Raw genomic sequence first — 21,585 nt, 5'->3', positions numbered from 1 at the left:
AAGCAGAGGCATGTTTACACACGCTTCACACAGCTACAGCAACCAGGAATGTAAATCTGACAAGCTAACTGTTGGCTTCCACATACCTCTCAAACATTCATCCCATTCCCATCAGCGAATCCGAGACCAGCATAATGGGTGCTGCTGGAAAAAGGGGTGAGAGACCAGCGATCTCTGTTCACTGATCTCCCCTGCCTCGTAAGCAGTGCCGGGACAAGGCCATCTACAGCCCAGGACGAACATGCCTAACTGTGCCCCCCTCCCCCAAATTCTCCCACCCAACACAAATCCTCTCCCCCAAATTTACTTGTGGGGCCCCTCCATCTCACATTATGTTAGCACAAATTTCACCGCCCCAAATAAAAAAATATCACACTTATCTGCATGCTTAGCCCCTAAACATAAATTCCCCCTCCTCCCTGGACAAATCCTCCTCAATCTCTCTACTGGCACAAATCCTCCCCCCCCCTCCTAGCACAAATCCTCTTCCCCCTACCCTCCTCCTAACACAAATCCCCCCAGAATCACCTTTCCTAGCACCCCTCCCCCAAGTTTCCCCTCCTATAATGATTTTTACCCCCTACTGCCCCCCCAAATTCTCCCACCCAACACAAATCCTCTCCCCCCAAATTTACTTGTGGAGCCCCCTCCATCTCACATGATGCCACAGTGCCCAGGGCAGCCGTTCCTCCTGCCCACCCTCTTGTCCTGGCCCTGCTCAAAAAAACCCAGAAGAAACATGTACAATGTCATTTCTGGGTCCTTGTGTCACTTTCCTCGGCTGCTGTGGCTAGAAATAAAGCTAATGGAGTGCAAACTGTGCTTCATTAGCTTTAGTGGAGGTTAGGTGAGACTTGAGGGGGCTAAAAAACCCTGATGTCCCATTAATTACTTCTGGTCCGCTTCATAGCAGTTTTACTGCTACAGGACGGCACCTGTGGGCTGGATCAGGTATATTTATATATATATACACACACAAATGTGATCCGGCTCTTCTGGGTAGGAGGCGCACATGCTTGCCGCCAGTGGCTCACTCCCACTCTGGTCGCACACGAAAGGAGCCCAGTGGCGCACACCGCAGACTCGATGTCTGCCGACACCCGCCGGTGATCCAGCAGAGAGCCAGAACGGCGGCCTGCTTATATAAACAAGGCAGATCACTGTTCTGGCAGGAGGGAAATCACTGATCCATGCCTTCCCCTAGTAAAGGCACCTCCCACAAAGTACACAAACACAGGCTAGGCACACAGTTAACCCTTTCATCGCCCCCGATGTTATCCCCTTCCCAGCCATTGTCATTAGTACAGTGACAGCGCATATTGTTTTTAGCACTGATCACTGTTTTAATGTCACTGGTCCCCAAAAAGTGTCAGTTAGTGTCTGAATGCCTGCAGCAATGTCACAGTCCCGCTCTAAGTCGCTGATCGCCTCCATTCCTATTAAAAATAAATAAATATATCCCATAGTTTGTAGACGCAATAACTTTTGTGTAAACCAATCAATATACGCTTATTGGGGTTTTTTTTTTTTTACCAAAAATATGTAGCAGAATATATATTGGCCAAAATTGATGAAGACATTCGATTTTTTTTCATTTTTTTTTTATGGATGTGTTTTATAGCAGAAAGTAAAACATTTTTTTTTTTCTGTTGTTTTTTAAAAAAAAATGTTGGTCTTCTTTTCTTTATAAGGCAAAAAAACAAAACGCAAAGGTGATCAAATAACACTAAAAGAAAGCTCTACTTGTGGGGGGGGGGGGGGGAAGGGACATTCATTTTATTTGGGTACAGTGTCACATGACCGCGTAATTGTCCATTAAAGTAACGCAGTGCTGTATCACAAAAAATGGGGGGGGGGGGGGGGGTAGAACCTTCCAGAAGACAAGTGAACCTATCATAAAAGGATCTTTTTGTCCCTATGTGACAAAAACTAAAGTTTAGTTAAAAAACTACAAAGAAAATTTAAAAGTAACACCCAAGCACCTAAAGGGTTGCGAAAGGAAAGGCAAGGACTCCTCCACACAGCCTGGACATTCTGGTGAGAGTTGTGCAGCGATACTTTGTTACACAATGATTGATAATAGTAATATAGATATATAGTAATATGATAATAGTAATATAGATATAGAGCAGGTATGGTATATATTTACAGTGTGAGCTCCAGGCTGCATCCCTCAGTGAGCAGAGCGGAGAGTGTGAAGGGCGGGCAGGGTTCAGTCAGTCACTGTGTACACCTGGAGGCAGAGCGCCGTGTGACCCGCCTCATACTACGCTGAGTAGCTGGGAGTGTACAGGTCTGCTTCCTTCTATTTCCTGTGGGCTGGGTCCTTCTGGGAAGGTGAAGACTGGGGAACAAAGCGTCTCTTATCGGCCCGTATGTGTGTGTGACCCGAGGACGAGGCGACAACGTGCTGATAACGATGATAAGAACCTGGGGGTCACAACTGAGGTGACCTGTACCTCCGATACCGGAGAGAGTCCTATACCTGGACCAGGGAGAGCCCCATACACCTCAACTGAGGAGCGCCCCCTATACCTGGACTGTGAAGAGCCCCATACACCTAGACTGGGCAGAGACTTCTGCACTTGGACTGAGGAGAGCCCCTATACCTGGCCTGGGAAAAGCTCCATACACCTGGAATGAGGAGAGCCCCCTATACCTGGGCTGGGGAAAGCCTCATACAACTGAACAGAGGAGCACCCCATACACCTGGACTGAGGAGCGCCCCCTATACCTGGACTAGGGAGAATCCCATACAACTGAACAGAGGAGCGCCCCCTATACCTGGATTAGGGAGAGCCTCATACAACTGAACAGAGGAGCGCCCCCTATACCTGGACTAGGGAGAATCCCATACAACTGAACTAAGGAGCGCCCCCTATACCTGGATTAGGGAGAGCCTCATACAACTGAACAGAGGAGCGCCCCCTATACCTGGACTAGGGAGAATCCCATACAACTGAACAGAGGAGCGCCCCCTATACCTGGACTAGGGAGAATCCCATACAGCTGAACAGAGGAGCGCCCCCTATACCTGGACTAGGGAGAATCCCATACAACTGAACAGAGGAGCGCCCCCTATACCTGGACTAGGGAGAATCCCATACAACTGAACTGAGGAGCGCCCCCTATACCTGGATTAGGGAGAGCCTCATACAACTGAACTAAGGAGCGCCCCCTATACCTGGACTAGGGAGAATCCCATACAACTGAACTAAGGAGCGCCCCCTATACCTGGACTAGGGAGAATCCCATACAACTTAACAGAGGAGCGCCCCCTATACCTGGATTAGGGAGAGCCTCATACAACTGAACTAAGGAGCGCCCCCTATACCTGGCCTGGGGAGAGCCTCATACAACTGAACTGAGGAGCACCCCCTCTACCTGGACAGGGGAGAACCTCCATACAACTAGACTGAGGAACGCCCCCTCTACCTGGACAGGGGAGAACCTCCATACAACTAGACTGAGGAACGTCCCCTCTACCTGGACAGGTGAGAACCTCCATACAACTAGACTGAGGAGCACCCCACTCTACCTGGACAGGGGAGAACCTCCATACAACTAGACTGAGGAACGTCCCCTCTACCTGGACAGGTGAGAACCTCCATACAACTAGACTGAGGAACGCCCCCTCTACCTGGACAGGGGAGAACCTCCATACAACTAGACTGAGGAACGCCCCCTCTACCTGGACAGGGGAGAACCTCCATACAACTAGACTGAGGAACGCCCCCTCTACCTGGACAGGTGAGAACCTCCATACAACTAGACTGAGGAACGCGGCCTCTACCTGGACAGGTGAGAACCTCCATACAACTAGACTGAGGAGCACCCCACTCTACCTGGACTGGGGAGAACCTCCTACAACTGGACTGAGGAGTGCCCCCTCTACCTGGACAGTGGAGAACCTCCATAAAACTGGACTGAGGCGTACCCCCTCTACCTGGAGAGGAGTGACCTCTATACATCTGGACCGAGGAACACCCCCTCTACCTGGACTGGGGAGGACCTCATACAGCTGAACCGAGGAACGCCCCCTGTACCTAGACTGGGGAGAACTTCATACAACTGAACTGAGGAGCGCCCCCTCTACCTGGACAGGGGAGAACCTCCATAAAACTGGACTAAGGAATGCCCCCTCTACCTGGAGAGGAGTGACCTCTATACATCTGGACTGAGGAACGCTCCCTGTACCTAGACTGGGGAGAACTTCATACAACTGGATTGAGGCACGCCCCCTCTACCTGGACTGGGGAGAACCTCATACAGCTGAACCGAGGAGCGCCCTCTATATCTTGACAAGGGATAGTTTCCACCAGGACACATTTATACACCCACTGGCCTGGCTTATAGACACAGCAATGCTGCTCCAGGGGGTTCTTCTGTTCTTCCTTCTATCACAAATGACAGGTAGGTGTCACACCAGTATACAGTTCGTACAATATGACTTTTACCTGACTTGTCACCTGGGACTGTGCTATAGAGTCCGGGTATTACATGACATGGGTTAAAGTAGAAGTAAAGTCAGTGTTGCAACTTTTTCTCATGTAAAGTATATACCTGTTCAATGTACTGTACTGATTGTTGTTAGTATCCATTTCCCACAAAGTCTTTCTTTTCTGAGTAATTGTTGCTGATGATGTCACCAGCGTATGCGCAGTACATATTCAGGCCATGCTGAGATGTGAAGAGTGCCTATGCTGTCATGGCCTCATCATAGATCTCTGGCAGGGATCCTAGTCTGATCCTGAGTGAGCACACCAGGAAGCTGTCACTTGTACCGGGCCCATTATCTGCGCTCGAGACATTCCTTGCACATATACTACTTACATCTTGTATACGAGGGAAATGCTGAAGATGATTGGCCCAGTGCAGGAGACCACTTCCTGGTAGGCTCGCACACTTGGGTTCAGACTAGGGTCCAAACAGGTCCAAGCTAGGGTTGTCACCTTATCCCTTTAAATCTGATCACATATTAATTACACAGGTTCTGTGGCTGATTAAGGTGTCAAACTCACTTAGTGCCTTTATCTGCATTAAATTAACCTCAGAACCTGTCTAAGTGGAGCAGATCTGTTTGATGGTGTCCGCTTGCTCAGCGGGCTGAGCAAGCAGTTGACAGGTCCATCTCTGTGCTGCAACGGACCTGTCAGAGTCCCGCTCTCCTCTATGGGGAGATCGGATGAAAACAGACCACCGGTCCATTTTAATCCGATCCTTTCCACCAGATTGATGGAAAACAGGACCACCGTCCGTCTGGATTTGACAGACAGGATCGGATAGCAGCAGGTGTCAGAAGATGTGTCCACTGACGACTGCCGCCCTATAGGGGTGAATGGATGGTCCAATCTGCTTAAAAAAAACTGAGAGGCGGACCTGATCGGACAGCTGTGTAAAAGGGGCCTTACGTGGCAAATGCATGAACAGGATTTGCAGAGATGTCAGTGGGGATTGGAAGAAGGGATAGAAGCAGGGGTTCATCTATGAAAAATAGAGCCTATGGCAAGTAAGGATGAGCTAGGGTTAGGTCCGAACTTGGGTTTGGACCTAACCCAGAATGAAGCTGTCACTCTTGCCCACTGCTGCCCAGTCAGCTGCAGCCATGGCATTTCTACCCCTAAAGCTGCTTGTGCACAAAGGGACAGGGATGCTGGTGACATGATTGACTTTTTAAGACTACATTGCCATAAGTCAATGACGTTGACCTAATACTGCCATGTGTCTATATTAGGTCTCTGAGGTCAAGCATCCCGACCACCTTTGTGTACATGTAGTCATGAGGTGGGGAATGCCCTGGCTACAGTTAGTTGTGCAGCAGTGTCCAAAAGTCACAGCTCCCTTCTAGGTTGAGTCCAAATCCAAGCTCATCCTAAAAGCGTTTGTAAACCAACATTCCCCATGGCCCCACCACTGGCCGTCACACCGATTTCCTTAATGCAGGGGGATCAGGATGACATGGAAGGTATTAGAGGATGATACAGAGAAATGAGGATGACAGGTAAAGAAAGGAGGGAATAATAGAGCAGGATCAGTACCACATGCAAGGAAATGATGCGGAAGAATTAGGATAAAATGGAAGGTATTGGATGATGATGCAGGAGGATCAGAATGATATGGAAGGTGATAGGTGATGATGCAGGGGGATCAGGATAAAATGGAAGGTATTGGAGGATGATGCAGGAGGATCAGAAAGACATGGAAGGTGATAGGGAAAGATGCAGGGGGATCAGGATGACGTGAAAAGTATTAAGGGGATGATGCAGGAGGATTCTTTTATACACTATCCCTCTCCCTGTACACAATGCCCCCAGTCATAAATGCCTCTCATAGCCAATCAGTGGCATGTATATATGTGTATCTGTACACAGTACAGGGGGGAGGAAAGCACAGTACAAGGGAAGAGGAAGGTACAGTACAAGGGGAGTAGGAAGGCAAAGCACAGGGGGGCAGGAGGGAACAGTGAAAAGGGGTCAGGATGGCACAGTACAGGAGGGGGGAGGTAGGAGGGCAAAGTACAGGGCATAAGAAGAGAAGAACAGTACAGGGGGGCTGGAGGGCACATTGCAGGGGGGCAGGAGGATGCAGTACAGGGGGGCTGGAGGGCACAGTACAGGGGGGGGGGGCAGAAGGGCACAGTACAGGGGAGCAGGAGGGCTGGAGGGCACAGTACAGGAGGGGGGAGGTAGGAGGGCAAAGTACAGGGCATAAGAAGAGAAGAACAGTACAGGGGGGCTGGAGGGCACATTGCAGGGGGGCAGGAGGATGCAGTCCAGGGGGAAGGAAAGAGCAGTACAGGGGGGGGGGCTGGAGTGCACAGTACAGGGGAGCAAGAAGGGCACAGTACAGGAGGGCTGGAGGACACAATGCGGGAGGGCACAGTACGGGAGGGCTGTAGGGCACAGTACGGGAGGGCTGGAGGGCACAGTACGGGAGGGCTGGAGGGCACAGTACGGGAGGGCTGGAGGGCACAGTACGGGAGGGCTGGAGGGCACAGTACAGGAGGGCTGGAGGGCACAGTACAGGGGAGCAAGAAGGGCACAGTACAGGAGGGCTGGAGGACACAGTACGGGAGGGCTGGAGGACACAATGCGGGAGGGCACAGTACGGGAGGGCTGGAGGGCACAGTACGGGAGGGCTGGAGGGCACAGTACAGGAGGGCTGGAGGGCACAGTACAGGAGGGCTGGAGGGCACAGTACAGGGGGTGGAAGGATCCAGAGATCCTTAATACTGGACTCCAGCTGTAGAGGAATTGGATATCTCATCATGCCTTGTGACTGGCCCCTGGATCCAGCACCCCTCAGGAATCTATGGCTGGACCAGACAATGCCTTGTAGCTTAGAGCCATGCTGCGGTTGGTAGATCAAGTCTCCTAGTCACTTGGCCCCATCCTTGGAGTCCACCCAATGTGAAAGGCGCCTTAATCAAAACAAAATGTTTTTAAATAAAATGGCTGTTTCATTTTTCTCTTCAGTTCGTAGTGGACAACACAACAGCTCACTTTATCAGGCCCCTTTCACATGATTGGACCGATCGAGGTCTGCCTGTTTGCTTTTTTAAGCAGACCTGATTGGGCCACCCATTGTCCTCTATGGGGAGGCGGATGTCAGCGGACATGTGTCCGCTGACACCCGCCTGGTCTCCGGTCCGACAAGATCTGCTGAAAAAAGGTTATGGCGATAAGTCCTTCTGGGGTCGGTGCACAGTGAGTGATCTCTGCACAGTCAGTGGAGATGGACCTGTCATCCGCCTGCTTAGCAGAGATCAGTGGAGCGATCCCCGCTGAGCAAGCGGAGTCCGTCAAAACGGATCCTCCCCGTGTGAAAGGCCGATCTATATTGAAGCGGAACTATACCTTATGTCTTTTTTTTTTTTTAAATATAACTTCTTTTCCCATGTAACCGTGTACACTGCATTAAAAGCAGGGGTTCTCAGGTCACCAGGTTACCAACAGAAGGGTCCCGTGGACCCGCTGATCATTTGGTACACTGACAGAATGCCAGCCTGCCTATGTAAACAAGGCAGATTCCCATTCTGTCAGTACGGAAGTCATTGATCCTGTGTTCCTGTGGTGCAGAAACACTGATCCATGTCCGCCACTAGTAAAAGCACTTCCCTCACTACACTGAAACATTAGCTAGGCACACAGTTAACCCTTTGATCGCCCCTGATGTTAACCCCTTCCCTGCCAGTGTCATTAGTACAGTGACAGTGCATATTTTTAGCACTGGTCACTGTAATAATGTCACTGGTTCCCAAAAAAGTGCCAAAAGTGTTGGGTATCTGATTTGTCCCTCACAATATTGCAGTCCTGCAATAAGTCGCTGATCGTCGCCGTTACTAGTAGAAAAAATAAAAATATCCCATAGTTTGTAGACGCTATAACTTTTGCACAGACCAATCAATATACCCTTATTGGGATTTTTATTTTTACCAAAAATATGTAGCAGAATACATATTGGCCTAAATTGATGAAGAATTTTTTATTTTTTTCAAAATTGTCGGTTGGTCTTTGTTTCTTGCACAAAAATTAAAAAACGCAGAAGTAATCAAATATTGGCCAGGTCAGGAAGGGGGGGTAAACCTTCTGGAGGTCAGGTGGTTGAAGTGGTTGTAAAGGCTGAAGGTTTTTTTTACCTTTTTTATGCCTTCTATGCATGAAGGTAAATAAACATTCTGTGTGCTGCGCCCCCCTAAAACTCACCTGAGCTCCCTCTCGATCCAGAGATGTGCATGAGAGCCTCGGCTGTCCCGGGACTCCTTCTCCTCATTGGCTAAGAGGCATTGGCTCACACTGCTGTCAATCGCAGCCAGAGAGCCAATGAGGAGAAATCAGGGGCAGGGCCAAGAGAGCAGGGCTCAGGAGTGAGCCGGCACTAGTGCCCCCATAACAAGTGGCTTGCTATTAGGGGCAATGGTCAAGGGGAACGAGCCAGGAGTGCCAATGGGGGACCTGAGAAGAAGAGGATCAGGGCTGCTCTGTGCAAAACCAATGCACACAGCGCAGGTAAGTGTGACGTGTGTTTTTTTTCTTTTTTAACCTTTAATACCACTTTACCCACTTAAGGACTGGGCCTATTTCTGACACTTGTTTACAAGTTAAAATCAGTATTTGCGCATCGGTCTTACAAACGCAATTTGTTGGAACAAATACACTTTTGAGAAAACAGTAAAGTTAGCCCAAATTTTTTTGTGAAAGAGAATGTTACGCCGAGTAAATTGATACCTAACATGTCATTCTTTAAAATTGCGCACGCTCGTGGAATGGCGACAAACATTGGTACTTAAAAATCTACATAGGTGACGCTATAAAAATTTCTATAGGTTACTAGTTTAGAGTTACAGAGGAGGTCTAGGGCTAGAATTATTGCTCTCACTCTATTGATCACGGCGATACCTCACATGTGTGGTTTGAACACCGTTTATATATGTGGGCGCGACTTGCGTATGAAAAAAAAAGGCCCTTTAAGGCCGTTGGGCAGAAGGGATGTATGACGTTGATCCGGTCCTCCAAGGCCATAGAGTTGAGTGGGGGCCATCTTGCCCTCACTTGACTTCCTGCCCAGGACTGCAACGTACTAGATCGTTCTCCCCGCTACGGATGGCGTCGGTAAGGGGGGAAAATGACCCTGAAGCTGCGTGAGGGGGGTGGGCACCTCTCCTGCCACCCATAAAAGTTATCTTGCAGCGAATCCGCTGCTGGGACTACTTTTATGTGAAAGAGGACCACCCACTGTGTAGAGAAATACCAGGGTTATGGCAGCGATCTGCTGCCATAATCCCGGTTAGGGATGATCGAACGGTTTGGGTCAACCATCGGTTCGACCCGAACATTGACTGTTCGAAATTCGGCCGAATTCCGAACTTTTTGCGGAAAAAGTTCGGAATTCAGCAACCAGAACCGACCAAAATGCAATGGGACAGGAACTGGGCTTTAAAAGCCCGTGATTGGACCAGAAACATCAGTAAAACCAATTGAGGGGGCAGGAGGATGCTAGGAATGTGATTGGAGTGACTAGGGGGTCCAGAGGCCAATCAGTAGTGAATACACCCCCCAGTATATAAGATAGCCCCGCCAAATCTCTAGCACTGTAATACAGGGGCTGTGGAAGAGAGTGGAAGCAGTTCTGTTACTTCTGCTTCAAAGTGTCATTTAGCAATTTTTAGTGTGAGGAAAGGGATATCTAGTGTAGTTGGGGTACTATATACCACTATAGTTAGATTCAATAATCTCGTTTCTGTAGGGAAAGTGTTAAGTGTCAGGGTGACCGTAGTGTAGTTTAGGGTGAACTGACTGCTATGCCAGGGTGACCGAACTCATCCATGTCAGGGTGACCACCAGAGAAAAAATATTTGTCTTAGAGTTGCAGTAGAGCAGGGATGGGGCTCCACTCCTTGTATGCCAGGGTGACCGAATTCATCCATGTCAGGGTGACCGCCAGAGAAAAAAGATTACAGTAGAGCAGGGATGGGGCTCCGCTACTTTCACACCTGGGCGTTTTTGTTTCAGGCCTTTATTGGGCTTTTTTGTGGACGTCTTTGGAGGCAGGCATGACATCTGAACTTCTGTGTAGGGGTATACACACACACACACACACACACACACACTTCAATGGGGTTTTGGAATCCGGACCCGAACTTTCGGGAAGTTGGGGTGTTCTGGTCGAACCAAACTTTTCAAAAGTTCGATCATCCCTAACCCCGGTATTTAACGTCAAATTAGCAACGTAAATACACAGTGGACGGTCCAGAATTAAAGCAGACGTAAAGGTAAAAGGTTTTTTTTCCTTCATGCATTCTCTGCATTAAAGTATAACTAAAGGTAAAACTTTTAGTTGTGGATAGAGTGGAGAAGGATTAGAACATCTCTCAGTTTTTAATGCAGTCTGTGCCCCGTTAGGGAGATTGATTCCCTCTATTTGCCCTGTTTACCATTATCATTGAAAGTGAAAGTAAAGAACATGCCAAATTCTGGGTTGTCCCCACAAAAGTAATAGAGGGAAATCCTTCCAATGGGAACTTTAGTTCTGCTGGTGACCTTGGGGTACAAAAGGGATTCCCTTAATTTGCATGGATTTCCTCTTACTTCCTGTTTGTCTGTGGGACAGTGGGCTCTATTCAGAATGAGGGAAAAAAAGTTTTGCCTATAGTTTTATATTAAGGCAAAAAATGTTTCCATGCAGCTGAGAACAGAGGAAATGTGATCACTTATGAAAAAGAGAAAAACGTATTTACCAAATTTATTTTTTTTTTTAATATCTATATGAAAATGTTTTTCATTTCTATTTTAAACTAAATAAGTTGCTTTACAAGGTGATCGTTTGCAATCACTTTAGGTTAAAGTGGTTGTAAAGGCTCAAGGTTTTTTTTAACCTTCTGTAAGGTAAAAAACCTTCTCTGTGCAGCAGCCCGCCCCCCGTCTCAAAGTTACCTGAGCCCGATCTTCCTCCAGTGCTGGGCATGAGAGCCTCAGCTCTCTGGGGACTCTCTCTCCTCATTGGCTGAGACAGCAGCTGTCAATCACAGCCAGTAAGCCAATAAGGAGAAAGAGGGGTGGATTGGTCATGGCTCTGGATTGGTGTGTGAATAGGCATACAGAGCCGCGGCTTGGCAACGAGCCTGCTTGGGTAGCCCCATAGTAAGCTGCTTGCTGTGGGGGCACTTGGCAGGAAGGAAGGGCCAGGAGCACCAGCGAGGAATCCGAGAAGAAGAGGATCTGGGCTGCTCTGTGCAAAACCAACTGCACGGAGTAGGTAAGTATGACATGTTTGTTATTTTAAGGGGAAAAAAAAAAACGAAGGCTTTAATATCACTTTAGGTTTAGGGTCCATTCACACTAGCGAGTGCGACTTGTCAGGCGACTTGGTCACCTGACAAGTCGCGGTGGGTCGCCTGCCATTGATTAGCACAGGACCCGTTCTAATAGGAGCGACACAAGTCACTCCGACTTAGAAAAAGGGTCCTGTACTACTTTGGGGCGACCTGGCGGCGACTTGCATTGACTTCAATTATATGAAGTCCGTGCATGTCGCGCCAAGGTTGCGGTGCACCGCGACTTCACAGGTCGCCCCAGCAAGTCGTGTCGCCCCTGTCTGAATGGGCTCCTAGGGCCCATTCCCACCTCTGTGTTCTGGTGCATTATGTTATTGTGCATTAACTCACCACTACAGAATTCTTACGAGTGAATTCAGCCCAATGCTTTGAGACATGCACCCGGTACAAGCATTCAGATTAGGGCGTGGGAGCATGGGCGTAGGAACCGGGGGGGACACATCCCCCCCAGGAAATAATGCGGGGGGGACGGGTATGCTGAAATCCCCCCCAGTTTAGCAGTGACGCGTCCGAGCGCAGTACAATTGAATGTCCCGCGCTTGGACCGCGCAGCCGCAGACGTGGCGGCCAGGGAGCAGCAGTGCGCCCCGACCCACCTATTCTGTGACAATAGCGAATGAGAATTCGCTATTGTCACACGGATCCTCCTCCCGGCCAATCGGGGAGCGGGTCCTCCCTGGCACTCTGCAATCATTGGGGGCAATGTGTGGCTGGCACTCTGCAATCATTGGGGGCAATGTGTGGCTGGCACTCTGCAATCATTGAGGGCAATGTGTGGCTGGCACTCTGCAATCATTGGGGGCAATGCTGTGTTCTGGCACTCTGCAATCATTGGGGGCAATGCTGTGTTCTGGCACTCTGCAATCATTGGGGGCAATGTGTGGCTGGCACTCTGCAATCATTGAGGTCAATGTTTGGCTGGCACTCAGCAATCATTGGGGGCAATGTGTGGCTGGCACTCTGCAATCATTGGGGGCAATGTGTGGCTGGCACTCTGCAATCATTGGGGGCAATGTGTGGCTGGCACTCTGCAATCATTGGGGGCAATGCTGTGTTCTGGCACTCTGCAATCATTGGGGGCAATGTGTGGCTGGCACTCTGCAATCATTGAGGGCAATGTGTGGCTGGCACTCTGCAATCATTGGGGGCAATGTGTGGCTGGCACTCTGCAATCATTGGGGGCAATGTGTGGCTGGCACTCTGCAATCATTGGGGGCAATGCTGTGTTCTGGCACTCTGCAATCATTGGGGGCAATGCTGTGTTCTGGCACTCTGCAATCATTGGGGGCAATGCTGTGTTCTGGCACTCTGCAATCATTAGGGGCAATGCTGTGGCTGGCACTCTGCAATCATTGGGGGCAATGCTGTGTTCTGGCACTCTGCAATCATTGGGGGCAATGTGTGGCTGGCACTCTGCAATCATTGAGGTCAATGTGTGGCTGGCACTCTGCAATCATTGGGGGGCAATGTGCGGCTGGCACTCTGCAATCATTGGGGGCAATGCTGTGTTCTGGCACTCTGTAATCATTGGGGGCAATGTGTGGCTGGCACTCTGCAATCATTGGGGGCAATGCTGTGTTCTGGCACTCTGCAATCATTGGGGGCAATGTGTGGTTGGCACGCTGCAATCATTGGGGGCAATGTGTGGCTGGCACTCTGCAATCATTGGGGGCAATGCTGTGTTTTGGCACTCTGCAATCATTGGGGGCAATGTGTGGCTGGCACTCTGCAATCATTGGGGGCAATGTGTGGCTGGCACTCTGCAATCATTGGGGGCAATGTGTGGCTGGCACTCTGCAATCATTGGGGGCAATGTGTGGCTGGCACTCTGCAATCATTGAGGGCAATGCTGTGTTCTGGCACTCTGCAATCATTGAGGGCAATGCTGTGTTCTGGCACTCTGCAATCATTGGGGGTAATGTGTGGCTGGCACTCTGCAATTATTGGGGGCAATGCTGTGTTCTGGCACTCTTCAATCATTGGGGGCAATGCTGTGTTCTGGCACTCTGCAATCATTGGGGGCAATGTGTGGCTGGCACTCTGCAATCATTGAGGTCAATGTGTGGCTGGCACTCTGCAATCATTGGGGGGCAATGTGTGGCTGGCACTCTGCAATCATTGGGGGCAATGTGTGGCTGGCACTCTGCAATCATTGCGGGCAATGTGTGGCTGGCACTCTGCAATCATTGCGGGCAATGCTGTGTAGGGATGCACCGAATATTCGGCGGCCGAACATTATTCGGCCGAAAATAGAGAAAATAGCACTTTCGGTGTTCGGCCGAATAAGTCAAAAGGCCGAATAATTTTGTGCCGAACAATGTCAGCTTCCGCCCGGACCGCTCCCCTTGCTCATTGCGGCTCCCGGCTCCCTTCTCACACGCCGCCGGTGTCCCGTCCGGCCGCGAGTAGGGGGTGTGACGTCACGCGCGCGTCCCCCCCCCCCCCCCTGCTCCTGACTGCGGCTCCTTCACACTAGGTCCAGCGAGCGTGACCCTATGTGCACACCCCGCCCCCCTGTTCGCGGCTTTTGGCTCCGACCTGGCTGCAGTTCAGGTATGTGGAGCTGAGCACATTTGGGGGAGAATACGGTAGCTGCACAAGCATTAGTGTGCAGACTGCCATATGTTGTTGCCACTTGCCATGCTCATTACATTAGAGTGCCCTATAAAGTGCCCCTTAAAAAAAAAAAAAAGAAAAAAAATGTGCCCAACAGAGTGCTCCCTTGACATAAAATGTGGCCATCAGCGTGCCCCTTATTTTATGCTAAGGGACATGCTGATGAGCATATTTTATGTTAAGGGGCACTCTGATGATCATATTTTATGTTAAGGGGCACTCTGATGGGCATATTTTATGTTAAGGGGCACGCTAATGGGCATATTTTATGTTAAGAGCAACGCTGATTTAAATGTTTTGTTTTGCCCATCAGCGTGCCCCCTAACATAAAATGTGCCCATCAGCGTGCCCCCTAAAAATTGGCAAAATAAATGGAAAAAATGCGAAACACCGCGTTCGGTATTCGGCCTTCGGCCAAGCATTTCATTATTATTCGGCTTCGGCTTCGGCCAAGAATTTCATTTCGGTGCATCCCTAATGCTGTGTTCTGGCACTCTGCAATCATTGGGGGCAATGTGTGGCTGGCACTCTGCAATCATTGGGGGCAATGCTGTGTTCTGGCACTCTGCAATCATTGGGGGCAATGTGTGGTTGGCACGCTGCAATCATTGGGGGCAATGTGTGGCTGGCACTCTGCAATCATTGGGGGCAATGCTGTGTTCTGGCACTCTGCAATCATTGGGGGCAATGCTGTGTTCTGGCACTCTGCAATCATTGGGGGCAATGTGTGGCTGGCACTCTGCAATCATTGGGGGCAATGTGTGGCTGGCACTCTGCAATCATTGGGGGCAATGTGTGGCTGGCACTCTGCAATCATTGGGGGCAATGGTGTGGCTGGCACTCTGCAATCATTAGGGGCAATGGTGTGGCTGGCACTCTGCAATCATTGGGGGCAATGGTGTGGCTGGCACTCTGCAATCATTGGGGGCAATGGTGTGGCTGGCACTCTGCAATCATTGGGGGCAATGGTGTGGCTGGCACTCTGCAATCATTGGGGGCAATGGTGTGGCTGGCACTCTGCAATCATTGGGGGCAATGGTGTGGCTGGCACTCTGCAATCATTGGGGGCAATGGTGTGGCTGGCACTCTGCAATCATTGGGGGCAATGCTGTGGCTGGCACTCTGCAATCATTGGGGGCAATTCTGTGGCTGGCACTCTGCAATCATTAGGGGCAATGCTGTGGCTGGCACTCTGCAATCATTGGGGGTCCTTTCCTGTTCCTTGGGGGGTCCTTTCCTGTTCCTTGGGGGGTCCTTTCCTGTTCCTTGGGGGGTCCTGTCCTGTCCTTGGGGGTCCTGTTCCTTTGGGGGGTCCTGTCTTATCCTGAGGGGTCCTTTCCTGTCTTTGGGGGGTCCTGTCTTGCCCTGTTCTGTCCTACAAACACAGGCTGGCAGGCGGGTGGAGGGGGGCGTGCACAGCGGAGTGGCATCATGCAAGACGTCTCACCAGCATAGGGAGAGTGCGCGGCGCGCACCAAGCACCCAGCCTAGGCGGCCAGGCCTAAAGCGCATGCGGAAGTGGCGTCACATGGACAGTACTGACTGACTACCTAGCAGTCTGTCCACTGTGTGTCGGGGACCAGGACCGGACAGTGAGGAGGTTCCGGGGGCAGCGCAAGGCAAGGCACTGGCAGCAAGCATATGCCAGCCCAGCCAGCAAGCCAAGCAGCAGCACCAGCACTAATTTTTATTAATGCCATGGGATTAATTTTGGGGTTCATTTTTATTAATGCCAGGTGGGTTAATTTTTATTAATGCTATGTGGGTTAATTTTTATTAATGCTATGTGGGTTAATTTTTATTAATGCTATGTGGGTTCATTTTTATTAATGCTATGTGGGTTATGTGGCATATAATAAACAAATTCGATAAATTAATTGTATTGCACGTACACACACACACACTCTCTCTCGCAGTTTACTGAAAAAGCATATACCTGGCGAGTAAAAATGCTGTCCCCCCCCCAGATTTGTGTGGGTTCCTACACCCTTGCGTGGGAGTGACTTCAGAACTCCTTATCCATACACTTGTTTTAGGTTGGTCACTCTGAAAACATTGAAGCCTTTGAATTGTCATTAAAGCCAGTTAAAGGACATTTTCTAGCAGGATTCGGCAATGGCAGCCTCTATATTCTGCTAGTAGAGTTGATTTAACCAACCAGATTTCACATTTCATCAGTTTAGAGAAGGTATTGGAATTGAGTGCCGATGGGTTGATGATGCATTTCTACACTAAAAACTGTTAAAAGATGCTTAAAACAGAAGTATTGTTAAATATGGCCTTACCTGTTGTTATATTGTCAGACTAGTTATTTAGCTCTCCAAGTCTAAGTAATAGGTTGGTGTTTGTAAAGGAACACCTAAACAGTTTCTCTACCTAATCTGGTATGACTCAGAGTTTGGCACAAGTAAGAGTAAACCTCCTTTATGCTGCACATATAAAATAAACTACTGGGTAAATTTACCTAGTACATTGTAAATAGCAAATGCATTTGATCCTGGTGCCTGGCTATTATTCTGTATTTGTTCAGGTTACATTCCCTTCAGCTTCACTGTTTTCACACGTTTGTCTGGAGAGGTGGTTTTGAAGCAGTAACATTTCTTGTAAAGGTGTGCATTATTAACCTATTTAACAATCATTTCCTTATCCACCTTCAGGGCCTAGTCCAATCTATTAATTTAATTAACCACTTGCTTATTGGACACTTATACCCCCTCCCTGTCCAGGCCGATTTTCAAATTTCAGCGCTGTCACACTTTGAATGACAATTGCGTAGTTTCTGTTATAAAATTTCCCCCTGTCATCTTCCTACCATCCCACCCCCTGTTATCTTCATCCCTCCTGTCATCTTCCTACCATCCCACCCCCTGTCATCTTCATCCCCCATCAGCTTCCCACCATCCCACCCCCTGTCCTCTTCACCCCCCCTGTCCTCTTCACCCCCCCTGTCATCTTCCTACCATCTCACCCCCCCTGTCATCTTCCTACCATCCCACCCCCCTGTCATCTTCCTACCATCCCACCCCCCTGTCATCTTCCTACCATCCCACCCCCCTGTCATCTTCCTACCATCCCACCCCCCTGTCATCTTCCTACCATCCCACCCCCCTGTCATCTTCCTACCATCCCACCCCCTGTCATCTTCCTACCATCCCACCCCCTGTCATCTTCCTACCATCCCGCCCCCTGTCATCTTCATCCCCCTGTCATCTTCCTACCGTCCCACCCCCTGTCGCCTTCATCCCCCATCAGCTTCCCACCATCCCACCCCCTGTCGCCTTCATCCCCCCCTGTCATCTTCCCACCATCCCACCCCCTGTCATCTTCACCCCCCCCTGTCATCTTCCCACCATCCCACCCTCTGTCATCTTCCTACCATCCCACCCACTGTCATCTTCCTACCACCCCACCCCCTGTCATCTTCATCCCCCCTGTACCCCACTGTCAGCTTCCTACCACCCAAGCCCCTTACATTTTCTGGTGCACATCATATATGATGGACGCAGGGAACATTTTTTTCTCCCAGTGAGAACACAGACACAAGGACAATTCTCCTTCCAGTGAAACCACCAATGCAGGGAATTTTTTTTTTTTTCAATGACACCACAGATGCATTTCTACCCAAAACCCTGCTCACCCATAGTGCAGTGACCCTGTTTTTAAAATGTTTTAAAATGTTTTTTTTTTTTTTTTTTTTTGGGGGGGGTTGCCTAGGGCCAGCCCTGCCAGCATAAGGCTTGGTTCACACCTATGTAGTTTGCTTATGATCAGTTTCTGCAGTGCTTTTTGTTTTGTGTTTTTGCACACATGATTTTACGTTTTGCATTTTTTATGCTTTTTTTTTTTTTTTTTAAACTGTAAATAGCTGCAGAAACACACTAAATTATTTTCTGCATCTTCTTTATTGAAGTCTATTGAACCAAAATACACAGTTTTGTGTTGAAAAAAGACTTGACCCTTTCCAAATCAAAAAGGCTGAAAAAGGCATAGATGTGAACGTGTCCCATAGGAAACCATGTTAAATAAACTGTAGTGCGTTTCTGCAAAAAAAAACGCATAGGTGTGAACCAGGCCTAAGATGTTTAGTAGCAGCAGCATGCTTCTTTTTTTTTTTTTTTTTTTTGTACCACCTGTCATAATGGGGTTAAAAAAAAAATAAATAAAATTAGCTCTTTATAGTAGAAAAAGAGCAGATAATTGCTACTATAAGGGGTTCATTTACACTGTGAAACAGTGAAAAGTAATATATCATATATTTAAAAATAAATACACCCAGAAGTAGGATATAAGGGGATTTTAACTAGGAGTCAGACATGAAGCTATATGAAGGGTGGAAGAGAGATATAAATCTTTTATATTAAAGTAGTACTTAGCCCCCGTTCACACTGGGGCGACCTGTCAGGCGACCTGGTCGCCTGACAGGTCGCCGTAGGTCGCTCGCCATAGAGAAGCTATGGACCCGTTCTAATAGGAGCGACACAAGTCGCTCCGACTTAGAAAAAGGGTCCGGAGCTTCTTTGGGGCGACCCGGAGCGACCTGCATAGACTTCAATGTTATGAAGTCCGTGCCGGCCGCTCCGAGGTCGCGGTGCGAGCAGCGTGCCGGCACCTATGAGGTCGTCCCGGCAAGTCGAATCGCCCCAGTGTGAACGGGGCCTAAAAGCTGAGACTTTTTTTTTCTTTCATGGATATGATTATTTTAAATATAATGCACAATACTGGTAAAAGTTCCTGCCCAGGACTACATGTCCCATGAGGCATTGCTTCTCACACATTCACATCTTCTCAGGCACTTACTGACATGAATGGATGGTATGCTGAGCTGTATGCGTGCTGCACTGTGTCTTCTGACATGTATGGACAGTGTACTGAGCTATAGTTCATTAGTAAACAAAAAAATGCATTCTGTAATCGGCTGACCAACTAATCGATTATGAAAATAATTTGACAACTTTTTTCATAATCGATTAGTTGTCGATTCATTTATTTGTTTTTTTTGGCCCTAGACAGCAGTGGGAGCCAATGGCAATGCACTGTCGTCTTAGCCAATGCAACATAGCTGGATCTAGATGGGGCTCAGGTAAGTATTAGAGGGGCTGCTGCACACAGAAGGCTTTTTATCTTAAGGGAGTTGCAAAGGCAGAAGGTTTTTTATCTTAATGCATTAAGATAAACCTTCTGTGTGAAGCAGCCTTCCCAGCACCCCCTAATACACACCTGAGCCCCATCTCTATCCAACGATGGCCACGGTCCCTCGGCCGTCCGGGACTCTCCCTCCTGATTGGCTGAGACACAGCCCCGGCGACATTGGCTCCCGCGGCTGTCAATCAAGGCCAATAAGCTAATCAGGAAAGAGAAGGGGTGGAGCCGAAACACAGCTCCTAGTCTAAATGGACACACTCGGCTTGGGTGCCCCCATAGCAAGCTACATACTGTGGGGGGCACTGAACAGGAGGGAGGGGCCAGGAGCAGCATAGAGGGACCTGAGAAGGAAAAACAAGACTTTACAATCATAGAATGCATTGGGATAAAAAAAAAAACTTCTGCATTTAAAGTAGGACCGTAGACAAAACTTTTTTTTTTTTTTTCACTTTAGAGTAAAGGAGGGTTAAAACTAGGGATGCACCGAAATGAAATTCTTGGCCGAAGCCGAATAATAATGAAATGCTTGGCCGAAGGCCGAATACCGAACGCGGTGTTTCGCATTTCTCTCTCATTTCTCTCTCTCTTGTCCTCTCATGTCTCTCTCTCTCTCTCTTGTCCTCTCATGTCTCTCTCTCTCTTGTCCTCTCACTCTCTCTCTTGTCCTCTCATGTCTCTCTCTCTCTCTCTCTCTCTTGTCCTCTCATGTCTCTCTCTCTCTCTCTTGTCCTCTCATGTCTCTCTCTCTCTCTCTTGTCCTCTCATGTCTCTCTCTCTCTCTTGTCCTCTCAGTCTCTCTCTCTCTCTTGTCCTCTCACTCTCTCTCTCTTGTCCTCTCATGTCTCTCTCTCTCTTGTCCTCTCATGTCTCTCTCTCTCTCTTGTCCTCTCATGTCTCTCTCTCTCTTGTCCTCTCATGTCTCTCTCTCTCTCTCTTGTCCTCTCATGTCTCTCTCTCTCTCTCTCTCTCTCTCTCTCTCTCTTGTCCTCTCATGTCTCTCTCTCTCTTGTCCTCTCACTCTCTCTCTCTTGTCCTCTCACTCTCTCTCTCTTGTCCTCTCATGTCTCTCTCTCTCTTGTCCTCTCATGTCTCTCTCTCTCTTGTCCTCTCATGTCTCTCTCTCTCTCTTGTCCTCTCACTCTCTCTCTTGTCCTCTCACTCTCTCTCTTGTCCTCTCACTCTCTCTCTTGTCCTCTCACTCTCTCTCTTGTCCTCTCACTCTCTCTTTTGTCCTCTCACTCTCTCTTTTGTCTCTCACTCTCTCTCTTGTCCTCCCATGTCTCTCTCTCTTGTCCTCTCACTCTCTCTCTTGTCCTCTCATGTCTCTCTCTCATTCTCTCTCTCTTGTCCTCTCAAGTCTCTCTCTCTCTCTTGTCCTCTCTCTCTCTTGTCCTCCCATGTCTCTCTCTCTCTCTCTCTCTCTCTTGTCCTCCCATGTCTCTCTCTCTCTCTCTCTTGTCCTCCCATGTCTCTCTCTCTCTCTCTTTGTCCTCCCTTGTCTCTCTCTCTCCTCTCTCTCTCTCTTGTCCTCTCCATGTCTCTCTCTCTCTCTTGTCCTCTCATGTGTGTCTCTCTCTCTCTCTCTCTCTCTCTCTCTCTTGTCCTCTCTCTCTCTCTGTTCTCTCTCTTCTCTCTTGTCCTCTCTCTCTCTCTCTTGTCCTCTCTCTCTCTCTCTTGTCCTCTCTCTCTCTCTCTTGTCTCTCTCTCTCTCTTGTCCTCTCTCTCTTGTCCTCTCTCTCTCTCTCTCTCTCTCTGTCTCTCTCTCTCTCTGTCTCTCTCTCTCTTGTCTCTCTCTCTCTCTCTCTCTCTCTGTCCTCTCTCTCTCTCTCTGTCTCTCTCTCTCTCTGTCCTCTCTCTCTCCTGTCCTCTCTCTCTCTCTCTCTCTCTTTGTCCTCTCTCTCTCTCTCTCTCTCTCGTCCTCTCTCTCTCTCTCTCTCTCTCTCTCTCTCTTGTTCCCTCTCTCTCTCTCTCTCCTCTCTTGTCCTCTCTCTCTC

At 49.0% G+C, this 21,585-nt stretch overlaps 1 protein-coding gene across 1 annotated transcript in view; it reads left to right on the top strand.

The window, feature by feature from the left end:
- Positions 1–4,320: 4,320 nt before the first annotated feature.
- Positions 4,321–21,585, top strand: part of CDCP1 (CUB domain containing protein 1) — a 131,044-nt gene continuing 113,779 nt past the window's right edge. Inside the window, exon 1 of the mRNA XM_082258409.1 lies at positions 4,321–4,413. Coding sequence (XP_082114535.1) covers positions 4,365–4,413 — 49 coding nt within the window. The 5' untranslated portion in view covers positions 4,321–4,364. The remainder of the gene's footprint in view (positions 4,414–21,585) is intronic.

Source organism: Pelophylax lessonae (genome assembly GCF_965119305.1).
Source record: "Pelophylax lessonae genome assembly, chromosome: 5".
NCBI lineage: Eukaryota > Metazoa > Chordata > Amphibia > Anura > Ranidae > Pelophylax > Pelophylax lessonae.
This window is presented reverse-complemented; position numbering and strand designations above follow the sequence as displayed.